General features: G+C 41.5%; 1 protein-coding gene across 1 annotated transcript; it reads right to left on the bottom strand.

Moving 5' to 3' along the window:
- Positions 1-14,076: 14,076 nt before the first annotated feature.
- Positions 14,077-17,309, bottom strand: eif2b2 (eukaryotic translation initiation factor 2B, subunit 2 beta). The gene is made up of 8 exons (XM_076083707.1): positions 17,051-17,309; positions 16,339-16,459; positions 15,959-16,110; positions 14,955-15,118; positions 14,758-14,853; positions 14,535-14,672; positions 14,387-14,453; positions 14,077-14,270 (listed from the first exon to the last, which is right to left on the bottom strand). The coding sequence occupies exons 1-8, from the start codon at positions 17,220-17,222 to the stop codon at positions 14,113-14,115; spliced, it is 1,068 nt and encodes a 355-aa protein (XP_075939822.1). The 5' UTR covers positions 17,223-17,309; the 3' UTR covers positions 14,077-14,112.
- Positions 17,310-18,332: the final 1,023 nt, after the last annotated feature.

The following is an 18,332-nucleotide window of genomic DNA, read 5'->3' as shown; positions in this document are numbered from 1 at the left end:
ACATATTAAAGGTGGTTTGCTGACAGCAGAACACATTTCCAGAGATGAATTATTTTGTTTTCTGCAGAAGGTCAATCTAAAGTTTGATCCCATAAATTCGTATTTATGTCATGACGGCGCACTAAAATCGTAAACACTCAGAGTTTTAGGCTTTTTTTTTTTTTGCTCAATGAGATTGTTTGGTCCTGACTAACAGGAGAGAGAGTGGGTGAAAGTGTTTACATGTCTTATGAGAATTCGTTACGTAAAAATCACCAACGAAAGAAGAACCAACTGGTCTTACTTCAGTCCAACTCTTCATGTTTCTGTCGCTGATCAGAGTCACAAACAGCCGGAGTAAATCAGCCAGATAAATCCCTCAAATCGAGGAGAATCAGCTTAATTTGCTGCACGTTTGTCCTCATTCACAGTGGCGAGGAACCAGCTTTATGGACGACAAATACTGAAAAGCAAAAAATAGAAGTCATTTCAGACTTATTTTGACTACATCTGCTGCTTTGCTAAATAAAACACATTTAATCATAAAGCTTAATATTTTATATCAGCCTATAGTATAAATAATGGAGGTAGAAGTATTATTTCGATGTTATATAAAACAAATAATAAAATGAGTAATTTCTGCCATAAAAAAATAATGTTTAATACCATTCACAACATGAATCTATGACACACAGTAAAGGCTATCATTTAAAAATATGCAATGTTATTAGTTCAGTGTACAATTGGTCTTCATAAACCAGCTTTCTGTATTTAAATATTTTCCAATAAGTATGCCAATATGGAGGCTAATCTATTTACAAAAGCTACAACAACAAAAAAAGAGTTTCAGAGGTCAAATTAAAAGAAACGCTCACAAACTCACATTAGCCAATTTCTCTACCAGTTAATTCATCAATTCCGCTTCTTATTAGGAGAACTGCACACTGATTGATCCGTTACCAGCTCGAGCTCTCTCCCCAACGTCCCTTATAACCCACACTTTAATTTGCATATTCTAATTAGGTTTGCGCACTAAACGTTTTGTCTTTGGTGGCAGTCTGCGCATCTGTTGATAGATTATTAAGCGTTTTTCCTTCTCTGACGGGTCACATGATAAAGAGTACAATATCCCAGTGCAGGGTATTTAGGACACACCAGGGTGGCAATTAAAAATGAGACAAACAACGCCGGAGCACCAACAGATTTATTCACCCCGTGTTTTTATGTTTGAGGTCCGATATCAAACAACAAAAAAAGTTGTAACACAAACTGAGAAGTCACGCAGTGTTTCAGCGCATAAATCGTTAAAGTAAGTAAGACATTTCGGACGTCAGGGGAAATCATCCGCAGCGTCTCTTCACACTCATTCATCACACTATTTAAACCTCAGCTCAAATTCAAACCCACTCAAATGTGAAATGAAGTGAAAATACTCTCATTTTCTCTCTGTTTCCACAAACCTAATCCTCTCTAATCAGCTGTTATTCAATTATTGCGGAGTTTCAATCGTTCGGAGATAATGTGCGGCACACTTTGGACATCTGGACGGATAATTACGAAGAGGAGAGTTTATGGAGATGAGTGGACGCGCGCGATGGAAGCGCAGATACAAGTCTCATCAATGGGACATGTGGTGATGAATAAATAAATAAATAAATATAGGTGGTTCCGGCGGGACTGTTTGGCAGCCGTGCGTCAGGCTGTCGTGGCGGCCAAACCCACAACAGATTTAGTGCCGGTTTGTAATCTGAGATGTGATCAAGAGATGCGGCTTCACCCGGTCAAGTCAATTATGAGGCTCCATGTTGCTTTGTGTGTCACTATAGGCTGCACCTCCGTGCAAGAAAAGAGACTATGGGCCTGCACCTAAGGGGGATACAATACACATCAAGTAAAAATGCTGTGTTATAAACGTCAAAAGACGATCATCTGTTCAGATATTTGGGTTGACATTGCTTTATTAAATATTTGAGCTCTTATTTGTCGGAGTCAGTGTAAAATTGTAGATTACAATCTTCACAATAGAAAAGAAAAGTGTCGCTTATTTGATGTGCTAAAAATAAATAAATAGAAATAAAATGCCCCAGATGTTATAAAGAACTAGAGAGTGAAAGAGAGAGAGGGGCAAAGCAACCGAAATTACCTTCCGCATCTCACGAGAAGCTATTCGAGAGACATTTCATTAGAGGTGAATGAAGAGATCAATGCCATACCAACAGCTATGCTAATGAGGTTTCTACATCACCCACACGCACACGCGCGCACACACATGGAAGGATGACATGCATGAATCACATCCTTCCACTCATCAGGATGCAGCAACACGATGTTGCATCCTGAGCATCACATCTCACTGCTTCTGCAGCTTCTTAAAACCTCCTTCACTCAAGGTTCATCTCCATCTTGTTACTTTACAAACGTCTGTGTTCAGAAAAAAAAATCCGAAATCAGCACTTAACACAAAGAGAGAGGAAGCACGAATAATGATTATCAGATTCAGGAAAACATGAATATCATTTGAGAGTTTATAGGCAACCTTACTGTAGACATTTTTCCTGTAAGGGATTACATGTTATGAACATTTAATAGGAAATTTTAGAACTATAAAACGACAACACATTTAACCTCTGTCTAATTTTAAATATATTGCGATTTATTATATTTTTTCAATTGCAAACGCATGCAGTTTGTCAACAACTGTTTTATTCAATAAATTAAAGTTTTCACTCGTTTCATCTCATTCTAATCATTTTTATTGCAGCAAAATGGGTTCGTCAGTCAAGCCAACAGACTAATTAATTAATTTCTATTTGCAATATTAACAGTTTATATAATAAAAGATCGATACCTGTTGTCCGTGTATTGATACAAAATTGCCACGCATAATATTGCGATCCGATGCTATTGAGATTTTTCCCCGACCCAAAGGCATGGCAGTCTGTAAGCAATCGTTTCATTGTTCACTTTATTCATCATGTGTATTATGATTGAGTGAATCCACTCATTTGGTATTCTTTGAAGCACTCCTTGTAGGATAAACCATATAAACTAAAACCTATGATAGACGATGATAAAATCTGCAGCGAAAGATTGCTGTATTCTGGTCAGCGGAAATTTTCACACAACAAAATAGTGGAATCAAGTTTTATAAAAACTAATACTGTGAACCACAACGAGATGTCAGAGGTGCAGACGGCATGAGAATGCTGACTAAAGACTTCCGTCACTGACGTCAACAGACATGGTGGCAATCTCTGCATCTTCATTTTGACGACATTCACTTTTAACCATAATGCAAAAAAACAAACAGGATTTGCTTCAAAAGTGACAAGACTGAACCTCCATCAATGAGGTGAACATAACAAGCAGCTGCACTGCTGTTCAGATCACCGTCTGTACGTCAAAGCTGCAAAGGAACAATAAAAGAAAGAAAAGTTAAAGTTGACACCATGACGAGACAAACAGGACCTCTGACTTTACTCCAATAGAGTCTTTATCTGCATTTACTTTCAAATGTATAGATTACTGTAGAACATATCGCTAATTAGAGTTCTTTCAGTGCAGCATAAAAACATATTTGAGGTAACAAGAGTCTGAGACAGTCTGAGTTTCTGCATCTCTTTCCGTCTGATCCATCTTTGTGCTTGTTTGAGGCGCCACGAATGGCTCTTCTAATCTAGCTAATTGCTGTTTCCCAGAGCTTGGCATTAAAGAAGAAGAGCTGGGTCACCAAGCAGCCGTTGATCAAAACATCCTATTAAGGTGAAGAAACAAAAGACTCTCACAACCCGAACAATGTGCCACTGGTGATTCAACAGTTCGCTCTGTGGGCACAAACCATTAATTAGGGCAATAACTTCATGCTATTGCCGTTCTATAGTCTCCATTTCTGTATGAGTGCATCTATTTATGCTCTGAAGTTTTGTCGGGGTCTCCGACTTGCCGAGTGTGCCGCATTCCCCCGTTCCATGTGCAGATGTGTTATTGGCGTAATGAGGAAAATACTTTGGGGAAACGTGGGAGAGAGACTCCCAAACCCTAAAACCTTCCTGACAAAATAATATTCCTCATTGTAGTTACTCATAACGAGAATTGACATAATTACTTGGGCCCATTTCTTGTCTAATTAGCACACTTCCACAGTGGACAGGGACTAGCAGTTAGACGGGAGAAGGGAATCGGACAGGCATGGCAGTAGCAACACAAAAAAGGGGCCTCTGGTTTCAGCGTAATTAGGTGAGACAATGCCCCTGACTGTTTTGAGGTATGGCAGCGGCTCAGAGCTGGGGCCGAGCTGGCGAGCGGACGCCCCGTGAGCTACGTCTCCCCGAGACCCTAATAAGCCCCTAATTGTCTTCTTTTTTTATTCACATGAGCAGCACCAGCAGACATAAAGACAGACTATTCTTGGTCTCCTGCAGAGAGCGTTTCCCTCGTCCTGCAGGACGGGAGAGATTTGAGTTGACTCACTAAGGACCTTCACCCTCAAACTTCGGACAACTTGTGTTAATGTCCTGTGACAGCGTCCCAAAACCTGGAGAGCTGCCAACATGTCGAAAACAGAGAAGCAGGAGCAGCTCGGTTTCTGTACGGACAGCCAAGAGGTGCAACAGAAATGACTTCATAACATTTTTTGGTTTAATGGATGCCAAAAAAACTGTTGAAAACGATGATGAGAGCAGTGAGAGTGAACCAAAACAGTAAAACTGGGGCCTGTAACACCAAAACAATGAGCTAATTTATTTTGTATAGTTTGTTTACTCTTTGTAGCCAGAACTGAACTTGATATTATTATCATCAAATTCACTTTCTTTTTTTCTAGCAGCTTAAGAACACTTTGAACCACAAGCAGCTGGACTCAACAGGCTGCATTTCAACACTGAGCTTGTTTAACCCCCCCCCCCCCACACACACACACACACACACACTCCATATGTTCGAGGCCACTTCAAATGGCAGGTGGTACCCAGAAGACTCAATATTTCACAACTCCCTCTCTCCAACATCCGCTGCAGTCAAGGCCTCTCCGCTCAGAGGAACGTCACTCTGATGTGCCCTCACTCCTTTAATTAGCTGTCAATTAGTGCAAATTAATCAACTCTTCGCCTAATTAAGCAATGCCACCAGGCAGCTCCCATACACAGGCCATTGTGTGATCAGCATGAGAAAACCACAGCTAGCAAACTCGCTTTGGATCACGAGTGCAACTTAACGATCACACTGACACACTGTGTTCAGGGAGCTGTGTGTGTGTGTGTGTGTGTGTGTGAGTGTGTGTGTGTACGGGAGGGTAAAGTTACACACTTCATGCTACAGTGATCAGGCAATGCTAATTTATTTTACTGAATCATATTCTGTTATTGTATGCATCTTGAGCACCATGATAGCTTTAGTCTTGCATCATTTCCTATTTGTAACATTTACAAAGACGCACAGAACTAAAAACAAGCACTCAACTCTCTATTTACTTCTCTAATTGTTTCTAATCTTCTAATCCCCCAAATAGCTCCTAGTTTCCCATCTGATTGAGATTGCTGCTCTGTGGACTGAACACCAGCTTCTTCTTTACTGACATCATGTCATTCATGCCACGCTGGATGATTTAAACGGTCACTGTATTTTGTGATGCATTTTAAGAGCATGTGAACTCTTTTCCGTTTGATTTCCAGGTGTGTCTTTTCTTTTTCCCCCCAATTCCAAAAGTGTCATTTTGTAGAATATTTGAATAGTACAGAACTTTAGGTCTTTAGCTGTGACCTTCCTTCTGTCAGCCAACTTTATGATCCGGATGAACGAGACATTTCTTGACACTGAACAGAGTTTTGATTGCATTTACCCTGGGATTAATAGCCTCAGACTCCAGAAAAAGATGTTGTCATGCAGTCCACATACTTCATTGACAGTCGGAGTGGAAATGTAATCTCTACAAACATCTGTTCACTTCTGACTCTCAAGACAAGGGCCTGCTTTTTATTCTTAAGAGTGAGATTTTTTTTTTTTTTACAGTTGACTGAATAAAGTATTGGCACCACCTTTGATTTTAAGTCAAGTTGTCACCAACACTTTGTCACAGTTCACTGAATTTAGCTTCTACATTTTTACTTAATACAGTCATTTTTCAAGGTTGCTTCACGTCTGAGAAAGAGCTTATGACCACAGACTAAAATCTAATTTTTTGATTCAAAGGGGACGAGTTATTTTACACAAGATGATGAATATTGCAAAAGGTCAAGTGGGCTTCTGTTTAAACAATCTGCACCTCGTTGGGGCTCGATCTTTGTTCAGGTCATCTATGCAGCTCATACAGTTAGTGTGGTAATAAATCAATTAGTTAAACATTAGGAATAAAGATACATTAACGTTTATCTTGTAATGGCTGCAGAGTCGTCGGTAGGATTTAATAAATGCTGAGGCCACGAAGTTGAAGTCCAAACAAAACACAGAAAAGAAAGAGTCGTGAACTTTCTAATTATTTTAATTTCATTTATCGAGTTAAATTATATATTTTTAATAGGGTAAGACATTTCTTTAATTCAATTTCCAGGAAACTTCCCAGGAGATGATTAGGCAATTAAATCCCAATTAAATGTTTTGTTAACCTGCATACAAGGTCGAGAAGCTGCTTGGTTGATTTAACTCCTAAATTCATTGCAAGGTTTGAAAAATGTTTTGGAAGAGAGAACCAGGAGTTCAAACCAAACATTAGTAAAGGTCCACCGCCTGTTAACTGTTTTTAGTAATTTACAAAAAAAGTGTGTCGAGTGGTTGTATTTTTGACATTGTTTTTAAGTGCTCCTAATTAATGGATTTTGTTTTTAGGGGCATCACTTATGATTGGCCCTTTATTCATTAAGTTAAAACACTGGCATTGTTATTAAATGTAGTGGTACGGTACGCTTCTTTCCTAACATGCTCTTGGAGTATTAGTTTGTGTGTCAGCGTTACTGTTGCAGTACGTCTCTGATATGTTGTCTGAGGCTAACTGTCTGACTTGTGTCTCATCTGTTATTTGTCATTGTGCACATTGTTGTATAGTAGCATATTTAAAAGCAGTTTCAAAGCCCTCAATTGTGAAGAAATACTGAATCCTTCATTTATTTAGATGGCCTAAAAGTAGTCAAATTCAAATATATTGAGCCTAAAAATACTGGGATCAGCCAAAAAATGATCCACGGTGTTAACGTTTTTTCACAGTAAAACATAAATTCTTTCGAGGTCTGTATGCTGGTTCACTCAAACAGAGTGATGTACGGACGCTTTATGTCATGAAGAAGCAAACTCATTTTCAGGCCCTTGAGCAGTGCAGCCATTCTGGACCATTACAGGCTGTAATTGTTATTTAATGGATTAAACATTCATCCTTCCTGTGCAAACCCCCAGTGGGCCGAATGACAGCCTCACCATGTTCACACAGCTAAACATCCCCCCCCATTGCACACACACTTCGACGCTCATTTGACGGCAGTGTTTGTGCTTAAAATTCAATTACCCACTTATTGATAGCTCTCTGGGGTGCCGGAGAAGTGGACACGGTGCTGGTGGAGGTGTGGATGATTTCCCAGGAGGCCTCAGCCTCCTCCGCACATCTCCAGCTGGATCTATTTCATGGCTTTATTCATCAGCGGCAGACGCAGATGGAGCAGAAGCAGCCGTCGTACACCTGCACACACCAGCGCACGCAGACACAGACAGACAGAGTGGTGCTTCAAACTACACACACACACACACACAGAATTTATTATTGTATGCCGACAGTGTAAGAGCAACAAGACATTTGGTGAGCTTTATCGGATAGTTATGAAAATGGCAAATTGTAAATAAAATATCCCCAGAACATGTGACTATTTTATGAAGAAAGGGCATAACAACACATTTTAGAGCTTCAACTAAAAAATATTTTAAATAATCTATCAATTATTTAATCGATACATTTAGTCCATAAAATTACCAATGAAAACACAATTTCCAAGATCTTTACTGTAAATTAGTTATTTCATCCAACTGACGTTCCAAAAATAAAGCTGCAACGATTAATCTATTTATCGAGTAGTTGTCAACTATTAAATTAATCTTTTTTTTTTTAATAAATGTTTTGAAAGTAAAAATTCTCTGACTCCAGCATGTTAAGTGTGAATATTTTCTAGTTTCTTTAGTCCTCTGTGACAGTAAACTGAATACATTTGAGATGTGGACAAAACAAGACATTCTAGGACATCATATCGGGCTTTGGACAATTTTATAGAGCAAACTGCGTTAGTTGCAGCCCTTTCCAAAACAAAAATCTAATTTTAATTGACATAAAACTGAGAAATAAATATATATATATATATATATATATATATATATATATATAAAGTGAGAGTAATGTTCTCTCCACCTGCTCTGATCGCAAGTGTAGAATTCAAAAGCAAATCCATATTCACCTCTATACTGTCTCCAAACATTTATGAGGGAAAACCTGTTTGTTTCATCGCTTTAGATGCAACAAATCAGCACTTGACTCTGCATTAAAAGCTACAGGTAGCCCCACAGGTTAGCCACGCGTCTTCAAGTCCCCTGAGGCCTCCGGGGGGGGGGCCCCGCGGGACACCTCGGCTTGCCGCTGGCCTCGTTCCCCCCGCTAATTACAGCACTCATCTCCACTCTCCCATGAGACGCCACCGCTCTGATGACGAGACGCTGCACAGTTTGAAGCTCTGCATCACGAGGCAACAGCTGGGGCTGCACGTCAATACCCGTAAGGGGGGGGGGGGGGGGGTATGTTTGGGGGGAAGCACAATGATTTTGATGATTTCGTAGCCATTTTGCAGAAGCCTCCCAAACTCTAGCGATTGCTTCTCAACATGCAGCCTGAGGTCAGATATCCAACATCATCTCACTCAACATGAGCTCTGGTTGGAAAATAAGGATGAATCTTGTTGTCCTTTCATGCGACAGGGTCAGACTACAGCTTACACGTCCCAAAGGATGGCACTGGATCGATGAGCTCTGTACATACTGTACTCCTCTCGGTGTGATTGCACCGACTGTTCATTAGCAGGATGCTGGGCTTTAATGGCCTGCACAGTTCTGTCGGCCGTAAATCTCCAGACTCCTCCCAGGTTTGCTCCCCTGTCTCATCAAAGGACTGTGAAGAATGAAGTCAGCGTGATGAAAAAGAGAATGAGATTTATCTGCCACCCTCCTCCTCCTCCTCCTCCTCCTCCTCCTCCTCCTCCTCCTCCTCCTCCTCCTCCTCCTCCTCCTCCTCCTCCTCCTCCTCCTCCTCCTCCTCCTCCTCCTCCTCCTCCTCCTCCTCCTCCTCCTCCTCCTCCTCCTCCTCCTCCTCCTCCTCCTCCTCCTCCTCCTCCTCCTCCTCCTCCTCCTCCTCCTCCTCCTCCTCCTCCTCCTCCTCCTCCTCCTCCTCCTCCTCCTCCTCAACGCACCGAGACGAGCTTGTGAGTGCAGAAAAAAAAAATGACAAGCGGGATCTCGCCAAGACACACCTATACACTGGATGTGTTTGAGATGCTGATGATGAGCCTGCTGGCCAAAGACGGTAAACTCAGTGCGTTGTTCTGTCAGATCCAAATGGGTGTTTGAGTGAGTAAGGTGAAGACTCAAAGGCAGAGTGAGACAGAAGGAGGCAACAGACAGCCGAGGGACGAGGCAGGTAGAAGAAAAACATGTAGCTGGAGCACAAAGTCATGACGCTGCACTGACAATCAGGCAGCTAACTAGTGTCTGTGGGCATTTTTACAGTATACTGCTTATTGAAAGGCTGATTAAGGGCATTGAGGGGTCAGTGTGTGTTGGCAGGTGAGAATCATGTGACTCACTGAGGACTACTACTGGATCTGCAGGGAACAGCAGCAATAGTGGAAGAAGTACTCAGATCTCTACTGAAGTAAAAGTAGCAATACGACAAAGAAACGCTCCGTTACAAGCAAAGTAACAGTAGTTAAGAAAAGGTGCAACAAGTAGAATTACTCATCATGCAGAACAGTCCATTTGCAACAGTCCGTTTGTATTAATTAATTATATTAACAAAATGTTCATTTTATACAAGTAAAGTACAAGAATCTCAAAATTGTACTATGGTACAGTACTGCAATATGTACTCAACAACATTCCACCACTGAGCAGCAGTGACTGTAGGGACTACAATGTCAGATTGCGACTGGTGGTACCGCGTTTTTGCACTCGCATACCTACTTGTACGTAAAACCACAAAAGGCTCTCACTGGAGCCATAGTTTGGTTTGTCCATTCTGGGCTACTGTAGAAACATGGCTGTGCAACACAGCGGACTCTGTGAAGAAGACCCGCTCCGTTTAAACTAACAAAAAGACAATGATTCTTAGTTTCAGCTGATTATACACGAACAAAATCATAGTTATAAATACTTTATTCCGTTACTGCAAAAAGCGCCACCAAAATGCTACACACTGGCCCTTTAAGATGAGATGTTTTTTTCTTCAGGAGACAACAAAAGCTACCTTGAACCTTGACTTCTCATCCAACTCCTTCAAGGTTTACGTGGACTGCATCTGTATTAATTGTTGCTGTTCTGGCACTTTTAAGCACAGCAGTTACCAAATGTAGCCGACTTATTTCTTCCAGGTTCCAATAGTCATTTTTCACATAAGATCAAGGCATATTACCAAAACATTTTCTACAGCAGTGTCTTCCTCAAGGGCACCGTTAGTAGTCTCTTCTTGCTGCTAGAGGCAGAATCCTTAATAAATACCTAAATTCATCCGAAAAGACGCCAAGGATGAAAGTCATTGACTCTCTCTTTGGATGTTCTACCAATAACTAGGCAGTCACAGCCACAATTGATTCAAGTTGGATGAATCATTATCTATTTTAAACCCGAGACCAGATATGTTACACTGCTGGTTGCAGTCCTAGCGGTCTTATTCTTTCAGAGGGGCTAATTGTCAGAAAATGTTGTTTGACAGTTGGATGATGTCATGGTCTGACCAGCGAGTGTGGGGCAGTGGAGAGTGAAGACATGTTGCTGCGTACCCATTCATTCAGACCTTCTTTTTTTCTGCAGTTCCAGGTCAAGAAATTTAGGTCAGAGAACAATGCACTCTCTCTCTGTTAGACCGTAGCGGGGTGCCAGAGCCCCTCTCATGCTCCCCTCTGACCCTCATCCCAAGCCTTCACATCCAACCACTCAACACGTTACACTTGGCAGACACACCAAAACCCCCCGTGGATTTGAGTTAGGAGAGCTGTTTTATACCTTTGAATAAAGCAGGGTGGGGAGTCACCATGTGGTTAGATATAACATTACACTTCTTTATTTTTAAGTATGTCGACTCTGAGGTCATGTCCTCGTCCTTATGTTTTTGATTTAAGGAGGAGATTTAAAAGAAAAGACACACAGTGGATATTTTAGGTTGCTTAAAGCATCTAATTAAATATCCAATTTTTCGGTTAATAAATAAACAGATTAGGAAGGAGGTTCTGTATATTTCCTCATCAGAATTGTATTCCTGCAGTCTAAAGAATATTTTTTACAGTTAATTGAATAAACAATATATGAAAAATCCAGAGGTTTGTCTTTTGGTTTATCTGTGTATGTCAGTTGGTCTGGTGTTTCTTTATATTACTTACAGTAGCCTCCATCACCTGCCTATATCATAAAATAACACCAAATGAGTTTTAATATACATATTATATTATATATACATTATAGAGAGCTTTGAAACAGCCTGCACGCATCCAACATTTGGCTTAAGAGGGAGAAAATTGTAATATTGTATACAGTGATTTCATATTATAGTCTTTATGTACGTTAAACATAAATAGGCAACAAAAAAGACACTCAACAGTCCTAATAAATACTTTGCAGCATGTGTGTAGCCTAAAACTGATTAGAAAAAATAAACATACACACCACCTTCCTCTGTGTAGCTTCACTAGAACAACTTACTCAGACAATAAATATCTGGACACCAGACAGACCTGTCACGTGAAAAACAGCCAAATGAAGCATCATGTACGAACAATAAAAACTCTACAGCTGCTGCAGCCACACACTCAGTGTGTTGATGTATACTCACCTGTCTGACCTCAGACTATCAAACACGATCTGAACGGCATTTTGGCAGCTTCGTGAACCGTGAAGTCCTCCTAGTCTGTTCTGAGGTTCAACTAACGTCACAAACAGGAGAACGTCCTCACATCACTGGTGGTAAAAAAAAAAAGTCCCTCAAAAGTCACAACTGGAGGATCAGCATGACAGCATTTAGCAAATAGCATGTTGGCAAATTTTGACCCAGAATGCACCTGTTGTTCGCAACGTAACGTTAGTTGGGCGTGGCTGTTTGGGGTCAGCGGTACACCTGCACACCTGTATACTTGGGTTGCTTTCGTGCACGCCCAGTGTGGTGCATTAAACCTGTGATTATCTATTAATTATTTTACCGATGCCGAGGTGAAATAATGCTAACCATAACCATAACCCATAATTACATTTTTACATGTTTAATTTTATTGCAATGTTGAATTTACAGGTCATATCATTTTTTTTGTTGACAAATATTAAAATACATATATAATTCTCAGAGGGGATTAAGAAGTGGGTGGGCGACTAAGAAATAAATGGGAATAAATGATGCTGTATACCCTGCACTACAACACTAGATAGCCAAAATTACCACAGATTAGGATACATGAATCTCGCACCGTGAAAGATGCAGGTTGTGCAACATACTTGTTCTTGGTTTATCTCATGTATTAAGTTACTGTGCAGAACCCCGAATACACAACAGATGTACTATAATTAAAGATCCACACTCCTGCTCCAGACCTGGTTGACAGAACTTCCAACCACTTGTTGTGAAGTGAATGCAACAGAACCGGAATAGGAAAGTGGGACATCTAGTGGCTGAATGTTATCAATCTAATTCATTTGCTCTGTGCACAAGGGAGAGTGGACAGATAGTAATGACGGTAAACTGTGATGCAGATCAGCCTGTTACATACAAAAGATAAAGATCAATATAAACAGACTTTATATGTAAATATGATGTCATTCAAAGAGGCATAATAAGCACATTATCCTCAGGTTATGTGTGATGGTTTATGGCCTTCGTCTCTCTGAAGCTGCAGTTTTATTTCCCGCCACGAGAAGCCGCTGCAACGTGCTCCGTGATGACGTCACCGTAGTCCAACTCAAAAGCCCTGTGAACGTCTGTGTTCCTCGCCGGGTGCGGTGGCGCGCGCCTGTAATCCAAGTTGCTGGGAGGCTAAGTCTGGCGGACCGTTTGAGCTCAGGAGTTCTGAGCTGCAGTGCACTATGCCGATCGGGTGTCCGCATTAAGTTCGGTATCGATATGGTGCTCCTGGGGGAGCTCGGGACCACCAGGTCGTCTAAGGAGGGGTGCACCGGCCCAGGCCGGAAACGGAGCAGGTCAAAGCCCCCGTGCCGCTCAGTAGTGGGATCGCGCCTGTGAATAGACGCTGTAGTGCAGCCTGAGTAATACAGCGGGACCCAGTCTTTTTAACACATCTACGAGCTACCTTTTACACACATACACGCTACATTATATATTTACAGCACACAGCAGCTTCATCGTTGTTTCTTTATCTTCTTATTCACATGAAAACCCCTCACAGACCAGCTGTTCTGAGTGTGCTACACTGCCTCCCCCTGGAGGACACATGCAACTATATCATCATACGGTATTTCTCAGCCATGACGCTTCTACCAGAATATAATGAAGGTTTTATTCACCGTGTTAATTAATTTTTCTGATGAACTGAAATATTACGTGTTGTATTATGGGTTGAATTATCCTACTTCTTAAAATAAACTATCACAACCAACTTTTGATTAGCTGGAACATTTACATCATAGTACTGTATTGTCTGTAGAGGAAGAAAACACATTTGTCTGTAAGTTTACAGTAAACTACTGGCAACTAGTTGCTTTACTTTTACAGCAAGTTACTGTGACTTTGAGTTATGCCATCATATTGCCTGAAAGTACAAAAATAAAGCGTCACCATTGTATTAACAAGTTCCAGGAACACTCCCAGTAGAACTCCTAAAGTACAGCACACAGTAACTCATCAAAAGAGACACACATGACTGCATCAAACATTGTTTTATTCATTTATTTATTAATTACACTGGTTTAAAGCTCATGGTCTTCTGGGTGGTAAAGTTCGCTCATCAGTCGGTAGATGTATGACGGTGCGTGTCCTCCAATGTTGGAGATGAACAGAGTGATGAGCTCAGGTGGGACGTAGTCAAACACCGGACAGTGCACGTTCACCTTTGAGAGTATCTCACCTGAAATACAAATTTGAAACTGTGAAAATGAACTTGAGGACTATTATCCTACAAAAAGGAGCAACGTTCATTTTAAAGGCTTAAAAGTGACACTTTGTGAGGAATGTCAGCGTTACCTTCAGTGAAAGGAAGCACCTCATGTGGAGAGACAAACTTGTGGAAGGTATCTTCTTCATTCGGGAACTAAGGACACAAAATAGTTCCGTCGTCATCTTGCCGTCAGCAGAAGTTACGGATACCTGGCAGACTAGAGTGTCTTCTTACCTGAGGCGAGAGCTTGAACATGGGAGCACAAACAATCAGCGGTGTTGAGTGGTGCTTGGCTGCAAGGGCCAGAGTGTGTGTCCCATTAACGGCCCTCAGACCGCCGTTTGCCAGAACCGTCTGCGTACCAATGATGACCTGAAACGAGACCCCCCCCCACACACACAAGTTAACTCGCGTGCTCTGACACGACTGTTTCAAAGTCTTCTGTGGCGTTAAATACCTTATTAACGCGAGACATGACCGCAAATATGGCAGCGTCTGTGATCACGGTTGTTTCGATGCCGGCTTTTGAGAGACTGGTTGCCATCACATGTCCCTGGTGGGAGGCGAAGAACAAATAAGGTAAATATCAGAACAACCGTTAATCTCAGGAACACTAAATTCTTGTATCTTGTGTCTTTGCTGCGTTATTCCCACCTGGCAGAAGGGGGCGCACTCTGCCACGATGACGTGGAACTTGCGTTTGCGTACAATGTCTTTGAGGAAGGCCTCCACCGTGCGAGAGCGGCCGATAGTCATGATGACCTCATTGGAGTGGATGTGCTCCAGGGCCTGCATCGCTATGTTGTCAGTTGTTCCCTCTGAAAAGTGGTGGAGGGAGAAAACAGCAAAGAGTAAATACAGACAATACAGAGTACCAGCTGGTTGATACATGCCCTGATTGTTAAAAGGGAAAATTTGCCACCTTTTATATGTATGTCCCATCAGTGATGGTGGTATTCAACCATGAAGAACTAAAGTCTGTAGAGCGTGCTATATGTACAATAGAAAGCTGATTTCTCCTGCTGCTGAGCCGTGCTGGCTGTGCCTACATGTACCAGGATGCATTGCGCGTGAGCGGAGAGTTTGCCACGTCTGATAAATAAACAACGGTAATATCACTGCTATACAAAACAGCAACAGATTTTGCAGCTGCGCCCCACAGACACAGAGGGTACATCCCAAGTCTCTTAATTGCATCCTCGTTTCACTCACTTGCTTCCTTTCCTTGCGAGGAGAGAGGAAACGAGGAAAATATGTTTTAAGAGACATGAGACGTCCTTTGCTCAGTTGCGTCACGTGAAGCGACGTCTGTTTCTGATGACGGCGGTGGTCAGCTGGAGCGTCCAATCACATAACTGACGAACAATGAGGGGGCGTGTCGGCCTTTAAAACCCTTCCTGGAAGGCTGTTCTCATGTGTCCTCGCTCATGGCTCCTCGGAGATCCCTCCTCGATCAGAAATAAGAGCTTTGGGACGTCCGTCAATATGGCGGCGCAGAACAACTTCCGTTCAAGCGAGGAGCGAGGAAATGACAAATAAGAGACTTGGGATGTACCCAGAGACCGTCAGTGACGACTGCAGGTGTCCCGAACTCGGATAGTTAGATAAAAGGTTGAAAACGGGCAAATTTCCCCTTTAAAAAACCCCCCAAAACATACCCAGCTCAGTCAGCAACTCATTGATGGCCTCGATGACATTTGCTTTGAGTGCCGCAAAATGCTGTCTGAAGTTCTCCTCGCTGAGTCCTCCAGAGGTGAGCAGCTTGTGGAGGGATTCCTGCTGGTCCGTCTCTTCACTGCTGCCTCGAGATCTTCAAGAACACAACAGAGCAAACAAGCTCATAGGAAGGGGGAAGTGTGCAAAGATCGAACGTTTTTGCAGACACACTACATGCACTTTCATTGACATTAGAGAGAGAGGGGAACAGTAGATATAGTCAACAAACAACACGAGTGCTACGACAGCAAATACATTTATCCAGGAAGACATTCCAGTGGAGTGACTGGTTTAAACTGCTGTGAGTCTGTTACGTCTTCACCTGGCATATTCCTCTCTGATGATCTTCAACACCCGTCGGATCATGTTACCAACAGTGGTCTCTGAGGGCTGCGCGGCCGTCATTCTCCTCCCCTCCTTACGGATTATTTCCATCAGATCGCCTGAAACAAGAGAACATTTCGAGTGGAAATTATATATTTTTTTAAATGCTAAAGCTTTTTGACAAACATCTCCAAACCTGCAAAGCCCATCCAAAACTGATGTACCACTCATTTGTCTTTTTTATTCATAGGTTACATGAATGGAGAGTGAAACAGTTTATTATTTATAATAAAAAATAAGCATGTTATGGTACCCTGTATTCTCACGCACATGCATTGCAATCACCGTCATTTATTCTGCATGCATATATAATGTTTCCTCTGCACATATATTATATTATACCATGTGTGCATATATACTATAGATTCAGATAAAGTATTGGGACACAAAATTACAGATTAATACAACTCTATTTGTGTCTCAGTTAAGGGAACAGTCTCACAAAGAAAATATATAGACTCTAAATAAAGGTAATGGAGAAAATGGAAGGTTAATGTTACTGTAAAATATACTTTTGACAGCTGTTGCAGCCGTTACTACAGGTTTGACTAAAGTCCTCACTGTTCAGCTACAATGACAGCTTTCTGCACCGCTGTAACGTGGGATGTAAACTGTACATTAACAAACACAGTAGTAGTAGCATGACGTACCAGCGCTGCTCCACCGAGCCTGGGCTGTGATCCTGCGGAGCAGGGCTGTCGTCTCTCGGGCTGTCTCCGCCGAGCCCCGGAGCGGTCCCGTCCCGCTTCCTCCACGCTTCAGGTCGGTGAGAAACGCTTCGATTCTCTCCGTCAGATCCGTTTCTTTGTCCGGGCCCGGCATGGCTGTTGTGTAAACGACTTGCTATCAGTGTAACGACAGCTCAATAGTTCTAGGTTCTACCATGCAAATGTGTTGACTAGGAAGTGCTTCAGGAGTACATCCGGGTGATTGTGACTGCGCTTCATTTTGATTGGTGGACAGCTGCACGAGCTATTGCATCAATTCTGCAGCGTGTTATAGCGACTGTGAACGTGACGGTTTCATTTTGACCTAAAGATTCAGTTAAATCACCATAAAGTATGGCGTCGATGTGTTTTATTTATCTGTCAGTAGTCGCTTTTAAATCACTTCCTAAAGCATTTTTTTTACAGACTGGCTTTCATTTGTTTTATTTTACAAAATAATTTTACTAAATATATATATATATATTATTTAATTATTTGTGTATTGTTAGCGTATCAACTGTCTCACCGAGTTTACTGTTATTGCCTTGCTTTTGCTGTTTTGTCTGTTTTTGCTTGCAATAATTGCAAGTATCCTCCGATGGGAAATATCTTGATCCAGGATATCCAAAACCTGCCTTAAATCTAAACTATGTCAAGTCACCAATAGTCAATGGTGACTTAACATACATACCCGGTGTCTTTGTTTTGTCCCACTTGATGCATCAAAGTAAAAACACGGCTCACTCACCTGCTGTGGAGCTTCGATGACGCATGAGTGATACAATGAACCTCTGTGCTGTAGGACTGTGAGATGCTTTCAGGTTGTTTTGGAAGGATGTGCTCAATTTTCTATTGCTGCCATTGAGTTTGAACGCACTCATCAGAATTTGTTTTAGATCAAAGCGTGTTCCAAATATAAGTAAAATCTTATTAATGATCAAAAATGACACATGAACATTGTACTTATATGTAGAAAGTAAATTTACAGTCAATTTACAGTCTGACAAACAATTAAGTGTATTAAACATTTGGATATATTCTGAATATTTGTTATTTTACACTTTTAACTATTTCCTCCTGTAGTAATTTGCATATATCACTCACAACACTGATATTACAGCCTAGTTTGTGGGGTGATAAAATGCTTTTTAATGTCTAAAACCACCTTTTAGTCCCCACATATCAGTATCACATGTGGGAAATACATGCTAGACTACTCCATAAC

Source organism: Anarhichas minor, unplaced genomic scaffold, assembly GCF_050575085.1.
Source record: "Anarhichas minor isolate MPS153535 unplaced genomic scaffold, ASM5057508v1 ptg000136l, whole genome shotgun sequence".
NCBI classification, from domain to species: domain Eukaryota; kingdom Metazoa; phylum Chordata; class Actinopteri; order Perciformes; family Anarhichadidae; genus Anarhichas; species Anarhichas minor.
The sequence above is the reverse complement of the archived record's forward strand: the minus strand, read 5'-3'. Positions and strand labels throughout refer to the sequence as shown.

Excerpts from the sequence above, each read along its gene's own strand:
- eif2b2 (XM_076083707.1), bottom strand. The coding sequence starts at position 17,222 with ATGCCGGGCCCGGACAAAGAAACGGATCTGACGGAGAGAATCGAAGCG. Across the intron at positions 16,111-16,338 it reads ATCAGAGAGGAATATGCCAG|ATCTCGAGGCAGCAGTGAAG; the intron begins GTGAAGACGTAA and ends GTGTTCTTGAAG. Across the intron at positions 14,454-14,534 it reads TGTTCAAGCTCTCGCCTCAG|TTCCCGAATGAAGAAGATAC; the intron begins GTAAGAAGACAC and ends TTGTGTCCTTAG.